The sequence below is a fragment of the Cariama cristata genome, unplaced genomic scaffold, assembly GCF_000690535.1.
Source record: "Cariama cristata isolate BGI_N322 unplaced genomic scaffold, ASM69053v1 scaffold22204, whole genome shotgun sequence".
Lineage (NCBI taxonomy): Eukaryota > Metazoa > Chordata > Aves > Cariamiformes > Cariamidae > Cariama > Cariama cristata.
The window spans coordinates 1-9,855 of NW_009613762.1; the positions used below are offsets into that span (position 1 = coordinate 1).

General features: G+C 59.8%; 1 protein-coding gene across 1 annotated transcript; it reads right to left on the bottom strand.

The window, feature by feature from the left end:
* Positions 1-23: 23 nt before the first annotated feature.
* PAN2 (PAN2 poly(A) specific ribonuclease subunit) lies at positions 24-9,849 on the bottom strand (the record flags this gene model as incomplete). The annotated part of the gene is given in 23 exon segments (XM_009699156.1): positions 24-117; positions 255-434; positions 619-762; positions 879-1,036; positions 1,115-1,205; positions 1,350-1,409; positions 2,096-2,233; positions 2,501-2,642; positions 3,175-3,251; positions 3,742-3,840; positions 4,343-4,449; positions 4,800-4,942; positions 5,367-5,566; positions 5,747-5,875; positions 5,949-6,068; positions 6,260-6,379; positions 6,980-7,076; positions 7,608-7,950; positions 8,192-8,459; positions 8,618-8,695; positions 8,789-8,909; positions 9,111-9,280; positions 9,808-9,849. Coding segments are annotated over 23 exon segments (3,121 nt in total), but the record flags the coding sequence as incomplete, so codon positions are not given.
* Positions 9,850-9,855: the final 6 nt, after the last annotated feature.

The window sequence follows — 9,855 nt, forward strand, 5'->3', positions numbered from 1 at the left end:
GATCTGAGGATTCAGCCACTGACCCAGGAAGTACCAGGCGAGGAAGCGCAGGGAAATCATCCTCTTCCTCGGGATGTGGAACAGGTAGACGGTGTCAATCACCTGGTCCTTGGGCACCTGGAAAGCAGAGAGGGTCTTGCTGCCAGGGCAGGGGGGCCACCGTGGGGGAGTGAGCCCCAGCACTGCCACCAGCCTCCCCGCCCCACCCCGAGACCCCTGTGACCAGGTTGACGGGGGAGGTTCGGCACTGTCACCATCAGGTTGATGACACGGAAGTCCTTCTGCAGCCCGTGGCCCACAAACTTGACTCCCACATCGATGAGGAAGCGCAGCTTCAGGTAGGTGGATTTGAGAGTGGTGAGGTGCTTGGAGGAGATCTTGGCATCCAGGTCTCCCGGCTTGATCCCCGAGTACTGGGTCAGGTAATCCACCACCTGCGGAGACCAGGGCCCGAGGGGCAGCTGTGGGGGTCTAGCCCCTTCCTAGTTCCCCTGCCAGCATCCTGGGGAGGGTGCTGTCATTATTGTGGGTGCCCCTCTGTGGAGCAGGAGGCAAAGTGGGTCCATGTTCTCCCTGCGGGGCTGGGGAGCTGTGCAAGACCAGGCGGGAGCCCTGTACCTGCTCTTGGGTGGAGATATAGTCGTCAATGAAGGGGACACCCTCGTTAGGGCCCTGCCCACGCACGCACGTGATCCTGGCCACTGACATCTGGCTGGGCTTGATGGTGGATTTGGTCCCGTCGCTGCGCAGCTCAGCCTCCTCCTGCGATGGGCGAGAGGAGAGATCAGTGACCGACACCTTCCGCAGTCCCCGTGGGGACTGGGCCCACCCAGAGGGGCTGCCCCTGCGCCCCGTCCCCCACCGTAGGGAGGCCTGACCTCGTTCAGCGTGACAAACTCAGCATCCAGTCACACCAGGTCGCCCGCCTGCGGCATCTCGCTCAACATGAGGGGGATGAAGGTGGCGTGGCACTTGCGCTGCTTGCGAGCCAGGGAGGCCTCCGCCAGCAACACGCTGGCTTCAATGGGGTTCTTGACTGCAGGAAAAAGGGAAGGGAGATCAGCCGCGAGCCGGCGCCGCTGGCCACATAGCCACTTCCACCCCAGGCACTCACTGACGAGGTTGTACTTGGCGTTGAGGTTCCTCCGGGCATAGTACAGGATAGCTGGCACCTTCCAGCTCATGTCAAACTGCACTGCCTCACACTGCAGGGGAGGGGGGAACAGTGCAGGGGCAGCCTGGCATTGGGCAGGGTGCTCCTTCGTGCAGCAGGAAACCCCCCTCCACGGGGTCCCCGCAGCCACAGTCTCGCCTTGACACACGGCCAGAGCACAGCCCCAAGCACTCACCTTATCCACGGGCTCGATGAGGAAGTCGTTGAAGAGGTACCACTGCTGGTGTGTGACTCCCTGGGGGCAGAGGCACAGGCACTGCCTTAGGGGCCCCCCCAGGCAAATGCAATGACTCCTCTACCCGGTTACCAGAGAAAGAGGGGTGTGACGATGCCATGTGGGAACTCCCGCCCTTCCTGGGACACCGTGGGGAAATCCCTGCCGGCATGGGTGGTGACGATGTGTACATGAAGCACTGGGGCTGGACAGGCACGGTCTCTGCCCAACTCCTAACCAAAACTCCACAGAGATGCAACAGATAAGAGACAGGGATGCAGCCTTGACACACTCTGGGAACTCCTGGATTGGGCATCTCCACCACACAACAGGACTGCCCAGACCAGCCCCCTTTCCTCGGGAAGGGAGATAGATGACGTCCCAGCCCTTACCTGAAAGCACAAGGACAAGCTGGCAATGTGCCCGTGACCAGGAGGAACCAGCCTGAGTAAGTGTGGGAAGAGTGCTTCTTCAACCCTTCCCTCCCCATAAGGTGCCTGAGCAGCACTTGGCTGTTTAGGGCTGCCTGGTGCATCCAGCCAAACACTCAACACTTGACCAAGGACATCAAACAACCCAGCCCCTAAGCAAGCTGCGGGCGAGAAACCCTTGGCAAGGCAGGACTCTCAGGGAGCAGGGCTGTGCTTGGCAGCCTGTGGGTACAGCGGCTGTGGGCAGGAGAGCACCCGTCCCACAGGACTTCTCACCTCCTTCCTTTGGTGGTAGGTCTCTCCCACTTTGATGTGCCCCACCAGGCTACCCCCCGTGCGGGAATCCAGGATGTGGACGACAGTGGCCATCAGATCGTAGATATACACCGACTCGGGGTCATCAGTTGGGCTCAGCTGCAGGAGGAACCAGCCCCAGGGGAAATGTCTGAGTCCCCAGCTGTCTGCCAGGCAGCTCCCAGGCCTCCAACCCAAACCCCAGAGGTCAGACATGGTGTCTCGCCACCAGCCCAGAGGTTTCCATGCTCACCTGACGTGTTTCCGAGACAGCCTTGTTCTCCTGCCCACACATGCTCAGCAGAAAGCGGTTCTGAAGCAGTTCTGCTCCCACAGCCCCACACGTACACGACCACACAGCCCCAGAGGGATCTCGTCAGCCCTTACCTCATCGGTCTCGCTCCAGTTGCAGACGTCTAGCTCCTTGCTCTTGGTCAGCCTCATCTTGATGGCATGGGGGATCCAAATGTTCTTCAGTTCCTCCACGGAAGGATACGAATGCCCCGTGTCGGGGTTCCCCAGCTCCTTCCTGCACAGAGAATCATGGAAGGCCGAGTCGGAGGGAGTCACGAGATGTCATCCAGGCCAACTTCTCCGGGGCAGGATCCCCACCACCCCACCCACTCACTCGCCAGCCTATTCCTAAACCTTCCGTAGGACAGACGGGGAAACCAGAGCTGTACCACTTCCCCGCACCTGCCTAGAGCAGGGCCCTGGGAAAGGCAGTCAGCTAATGTCAGCCAGAAAGGGCCAATACATGGTCCTGGGTCATTTGTCAGTCTGAAAAGGGAAGGGGAATGAGGGCTGTGGGGCTCAAAACTGGGTCACAGCGTGGATCACAAGGGTGTCTGAAGGGGATGCTGCACCGAGCGCCCATACAGGATCACAGTCTCAGAGCAGCAATGAGACTGTTCCAGTTCAGAGCCCACGAGGAGCTACGGACAGGTAGATTATCAAATTATTGTTATCAGATGAGAAATACCCCCAAGTTCTCCAAGTCCCAGAGACCAACCCAGAAGGTGTCACTGCTCGGCGTCACCACCCCAGGAACTGTCACCTACCACTCTCCAAGACAGATTTCTTTTCCTTTGGTGATCTCAAAGCCTCCTCTCTTCATCATGGCTCTCTGAAAGGCATACTGGCAACGAAACACAGGCAAGCGTCAGCGGAGTGACAGGCTGGGCTTGGGAACACGTGGGTGACAGCCAGGCCAGAAGTGGGGAAAAGACAGGGACTTTAAAGTCGGTGACAGGGAAAACGACAGTGAGGGAAACCCAACTGTCCGCCCGCTCTCTGCTGGGCTTGTGCCCTGGGAAATAGGCACTGCCTTGCTGCTCCTACGTCCTGGGGGACTGGGGGAATGAAAGTGACTCTACTGCAGTCCCGTCAGCTTTGTCATGGCAGGAGATCTTGTCTTTTCCAACTCCAAACGCACGGCTCATGCTACAAGCATGACCAAATACCAACATGTCCTCTGTGAACAAAGTAGGGCGATGCTCAGGTGGAGAGCAAGAGACCGTTAGAGACAGCGAGATCAGAGTGTAAACACCTCCGTAGAACTGGACACGCAGCAAACCCCGTGTGCCAGGGGGAACAAGCCTGCTTCTGCCCCAAAGAGTGTCCCCCACCTCAGCCTGTGTCTTCCAGAAATCTGCCTCCTTGGAGCTGTTCACCTCACAGTTAATGACCAGGACGTCCGGCAGGCAGCGGATGTTCCGGGTCTGGACCTGCAGAGAGAGCAGGAGATGGAGGCGGGGCAGCACCGAGACCCCTGGAGAGGCTCAAAACCAGATTTGGCACATGCTACCCTCTTCCCTCCTCCAACGCCTTTGCCTGCAGAGCTTTCTCCCCCCTGCCTGGCCGGGTTCCTGGTAGCTGGGGCTACTGCAAGAGCAACTGAGGCAGGGAGCAGGCTGCCACATCAGAGCAGGTGTGCTCAGCTCCCAGGGGGTTTCCCTCTGCCCCCTACCCCAGGGGGTATTCGGCTGGGATCCGCATGACCTGCGAGACACAATCCAGTGCTCGCACAGCCCAGGAAATACCCCACGCCACGCCGGCTCGCCATCCAGGCCAGGAACCGAATCTCCAGCATCCACTCAGGAGGTTCCCCACTGACTAATGGAGAAACTGCCCCAGCTCAGCCGCCGGCACAGCACGCTCAGGCCCTTCTCCCACACTCTCTCGTAGCCCATGAAGCGTGATGTGCTCGCACCCGACTCCTGGACTCACCGTGGGCTGGTACTTCTCACAGTTCTCGCACCAGGCTTGTGTGTTCTGCTCCAAGCAGATGCTTCGCTTTAAAATTTGGGCAAACTCATAATCTTTGACTGGCTTTTCTGAAGGGAGAAAGAATAACGTCACCTTCCAACACACAAATCTTTACCAATTTAGCTCAGCCAAACCTCTGGGGTTTTCCTCACAACCACCAGTGAGAAGGTCAACCCCCAAATCTGCCTTTCTGTAGCCAAAAGCTCGGCTGGTTGGAAACCCATCACTAGACCTCGGCTGCTGGGTCTGCCACAGCCCAGGACAGACCACTGCAGAAGCTCCTTACTGCAGGTGTCTATCACCTGGAAAAGTCATAGCTCATCCATACGGATAACAAACCCCGCCCGGCTACGGAAATGCAGTGTTAAACATGCCATGCCCTTCCCTGCCCACCTGCCTGCCCACCCCTGCCTCTTACCAGTGCTCTCGGGGTAGGAGAGGGTGAAGAGCAGTGTGGAGGACACGCGGACGGTTTCCTTGCCACAGCGACACATGCTGCAGTTCTCCATCTCGCAGCTGAACAGTTGCCCGATAACCGAGTCCCCCGAGGACCCAAAGCTGCTAGAGGAAAAGAGCACTGGGGTTAGCAGGCTCCCGGCAACCCCTGCGGAGTGGGGCTGGCTAGTGGTACGGTGGGCTGAGCACTGGGGACCCACACATCTCAGGCTGCACAAGGGCCGTTCGGGGCCAGCACCCAAATTCCAGCAGCTCTTGGAGAATCAGCCATTGGGCTCCCAAAGCCGGTGCCCTTTGCGCAGCCCCAACCCACCAAGCAGGGGGCTAGGCTTAGGAGGGACAGAGGTTCAGCACAGGGTTCAAACCCTGCTGTAGGGGTAGCCTGCAGCTCCATGTGTTCCCATGCAGCCCTCAGGGCAGACGCGAGTAGCAAGAAAGCTCCTTCCCGAGTGACGGATGGGGCCTCTGGGACCCCGTCCTCCTCCCTGGTTCGGTTACTCCCCGTCCTGTTCCCAGGCCAGGGACTTACCTGCTGCCAGCCCCCCGATACGCCCGCGGTCCCTCCTGCTCCTGGGTTTCCTGGTGCAGCTGAGTAAGGATGAAACGGTTCCAGCTCTGAATCAGCCGCCCCAGGTTTACCTTCCCTGTGGCTTCGTCCGAGTCAGCCAGGATCAGCCCCAGCGCCGAAGCCTCTGGGATTGTGCGGAAAGCCCGCAAAAAGTTGCTTCCCTGGGGATGGGGCAAGAGCAGCATGTCACCAAGGTCAAGTGACAGGAGTTTCCATGCTGTCTGATGCCAACACCCGAGGACCCGGCACCACCCAGCTGCTGCTGCTCCTCTGCAATCTCTCCGGCCCTCCCAGGCAGCCCAGCCCGCTGGCCTCACGTCACGCCTGGGCTCCTCACGGACCTGGCAGGGGTCTCCTCGGGACAGGTCCAGCATGTGGAAGAGCAAGCCCAGCTCACAGCCCAGGCAGAACTCCTTCTGGCACAGGTGGTTCTGGACCAGGCAGCGGACCGGCTCCAAGAAATACAGCACCTGGCAGAGAGGGAGCAGTCAGAGGAGGTCCCGGGGGCCGCGGTGGTCTGGGCAGGGCTAGGGCATCTCCCACCTGGATCATGCAGTTGCAGTAGGCGTTGGGGATATGGGGCTCCAGGCCTGCAAACAGCGTCTTGTTGTAATGCTTGAAATCAAAGTCTTCCAGCCCCAGCTTGGAGTATTTGATCGTGACCTGAGCAGGGACACGGTGTGTTAGAGACACCCTCCCACACCACGGGACACCGGCACAACGCCTGGGTACTACCCACGGAGACGTGGGCAGGTGCTTGGGCCCAGGTGGGTCCTTCGCCCCAGACAAACCCGCCCTGGGGTCTCCCAGCCAGTCCCACCCCGTGCCCCAGAGCAGCCCTGGAAGGCCACTACCTTCCTGTACTTCTTGGCCACCATGTAGAGGTGCGGCTCCTCTTCCCGCCCTATCGGGGACTCGGGGACTTGGCTGAAGCTGTCGAACTCATTGTCCGTCTCTTTTAACCGATAGGGAATCTGCGAGGGGGAAGAGAAGGGAAGAGTGGCTGAGCCTCGAGGCAGAGAGAAGCACCACATATTGAAACAAGCAACTCCTGGGCTTTCCTGCCTCCCCGAATGAGCAAAGGAATAAACCAGAAAGGAGTGGGGCCCTCCCTTAACCTGCACAAGGCCTCCACACCTTCCTTCTTACAAGGGACTTATCACTGTGGGGAAACTACAGCGGCGCTGCGGGCAAGGGCGAAACACAGCAGTGTTTTCCCAAGGGCGAGGGACGTGCCATAAACCTCCGAACCGGAGAGCTCAAATCTTTCCTACCACAGAGCGAGTTAGTGATAGAACTGGGATTCTGGCCCAAGGGGAAGACTCCAGCTCTCCCCCAGGGCTGGATCACCCACTGATACCGCTCAAGAAAAGCTGTCACCTCCAAACTACACACCTGCCTCCTGCGACACCCCAAGCCAGAGAATTTCATCTCTCACCCCTGTCCCAAGCCCTGCAGAAAGCTCCAAGATCGTTCAGCATGCAGCGAGAGCTCCATCCCTCCCCAAACCGGAGACCTCCGCTGCTGGCAGAAGTACCGCATGCCCCACGCCATCCCCTCCTGAGAGCGGGTACCTGATTGCGGAGCTTGGTCCTTGGGTTCGGGGCGTAGCCGATGAACCCCACTTTTTTCATGGTGCGCAAAATCTCGGGGTCTACCGGAGGGGCTCGCCTGTAAAGCACAAGGCAACTCAGAGGCTGCTCTGCTTGGCAGCATCACTTCACAGAGAGGCTTGCTGGGTGTGCTCAGGGACCCACCAGCGGGTCACGAGGGGCTCCCCCACTCAGTCCTTCCCCCAGGTTCATTTTCCATCACAACAAAACACCTGGGCTACACCAGAACACGGCAGCAGCACCGGGCGCAGGTGGGTTTGGACAGAGGAAAACCAAAGAGTTTCCACACAGGCAGAATGCAGCCAGGATCCCACCAGGATCTCCCCACCAGGAAGACCGAGGTTTGCCCATACGCTGCGGTCTTCAGACCTGCCCAGTCCCTGCACCTCAGCTGTTAAGCTCCACCACGGAGAACTCATCTTGCATTTCACAGGGCACGTGACAAGGAAGGGCAGCGCCAGCCACGAGATGGGGGAACTGGGGGAGCAACCGAGCCGCTTTCCTGCTCGCGAGACCCAGGGAAGGAGAGGAACTCTGCCAAGGCCAGCTTTCCCATGCTGGTTTTTGCTGGGAGAAACTGGCAAATTACCGGGGTGCCGGGGCAGAGTTGGCAGTGGGCCAGTCGGAGAGTAGGGTGTCGCTGGTCAGCGGCACGGGGATGAGCGAGAGCGGCACGAGGTCCTGGTTCCAGTCCAAGTGGGGTAGTGTGTCCACAATGCACGGCAAGGCAAAGTCAGTCTCCCGGGAGTAGGCATTGAAGGTGACCTCCGGGGAGTCAGCCCAGAGGTGGACGCACCCCTCCGAGTCGCCGAAGGCCAGCGCCTGCTTGCTGGCCGAGACGTCGAAGGTCATGATCAGGGGCCCAACGGTGTTCACGTGGAAGATATCAGCGGGGTTGGCGAGGCCGGTGGGCTCGCAGAACTGGCACTGACCTGCACGAGAGGGAAGCACAGAGCAACACGGCACCATGGAGCACGCGGGCAACCAGCACACAGTGACCCAGCACGCCGCTCACTTACAGGGCCATTTGAACCGGCTGGACACGAGTCAAGAGTGCTCAGCCAACTCTATCCCTCTGGGATTTGATCCTGAGCCTGGGGGGTGCCGGGACTGCCACCCCACTCTTGCCAGGGGAGTGGAGCCCGGCTGGGTGGGGGATACAGCTTCGCCCACCTGTCTGGGAGATGATGGCCAGGCGGGAGGTGTAGGTGGGGATGAAGCGAAGGAAGAAGGGGTCGATGTGGACCTGCAGCGGGGTGGTGGCCCGCATCATGCGCAGGTCGTACACCTTCAGGAAGCGGTCGCAGGCGAGGCCGTTCATTCGGCTGGAGAAGCCGCAGGTCACCAGCAGGTTCCCGTGGACATCAAAATCAGACAAGCTGCCCGAGTGTGCATCGAATTCGTGCTCCACCACAAATGTGCGCAGATCACGCAGGGAGACCTGGGAGGGTAAGATGGGGGTGCTGGGTGCGATGCAGGCACCTGCCAGCTACTCGGGAGCCCCTTGAGCTCTGGGAAAAGCTGGACACCAGCTCCAGGGTATCCCAGAGGGATGCCAAGCATCAGCAGGGCTGCCAGGTAGGATGGGGCTGGTGTTACCTTCCCCGAGGTATGCCCACAGAAAAAGAAGCGGTTTGATTGCCTCATGATGGTGATGCCAGGAACCTCCACGGTGTACTGGGAAGGAGGCAGAAGAGCAGGGTGAGCAGGGCTGAGGCCCAAAGCAAAGCACTTCCCCATGCCAGGGAACGGCCTCCAGCCTGGCTGTACCTTCTGCGTCTCCTGGACGGTGTTGAGGTCTATCTCAATGACGTGGTTCTGCAGCCCGCCAACGAGCAGCGTGCTGCTGTCTGTCAGCAGGAGACTGTGCATGTCCTCAGACTCGTCCATGCTGCGGGAGAGGGGAGAGGACAGCCCTCGCACTCCTGCCCAGCTCGGGGAGGCAGTGGGGAAGGGGGTGAAGGATCTGCCCTCATCCTCTCCCACCTCTTTACTTTACACAGCCAGCAGAGGGGCCGGGACCATCCCCCCCAGCACCAGGGCAGCTCATGGGGCTGGCACAACCCGCCGGCTGCCAGGGGAAGGCACTCACAGGTAGTCAAAAATGATGAGGCCTCCCCGTGACATGTACTTCAGGTTGGTTTTGGTCAGGAAAAGGACACCGTTCTCCAGGCTCTGGATCTGTCGGATGTCGTCACTGCTGTTCACTTGGAAGGAGGAGTATCGCTCCAGCGTCGGGCCAAAGAAAGAGGTGGCATGGCCCTAAAACCAGCCGGGGACGGGCTCGTCAAGACCCACCCCAGCTTCCCTTGGATGTGACACAGGCAAACACCCCTTTGCCCTGTGCCAGCTCCCAGGTGGAATCAGGCTATCGGCTGCCTTACAGCCTCAGCCAGCCTACGGGGGGGGCTTCCTGCCCCCCCTGTGTGCCCCGAACTGCAGAAGACTGCTCAGACTTTTGCCTTTCAGGCAGATGCATACAGACACGAGTACTGGACGAAAAGCTCCAGCAGCCCCACACGTCAGGGCAGTAAAGTTACTGGGGAAACACCAAGAGGCTCATGCTCCAAGACACATCCACGATCTCCGGGCAGAAGCTCCGCACCGGTGCAGCACAACCCCGGTTTGAGGTGGCCTCTCCGGTTTGGGCCCACACTGAACCACCCTCCACCCACAGCCAGCTTGCCACCAGCTGGTCGCGGCAGGCCGGTGTCGGGCACCGAGAATGGTGCAGACAGCCTAGTTTGGGCAGTGACCCTCCCTGCCCCGCTCCCAGAGCGGGCACCTACCCCATGGTTCCCAACCCACAGCATTTCTTCGTGCAGGTCAAAATGGGA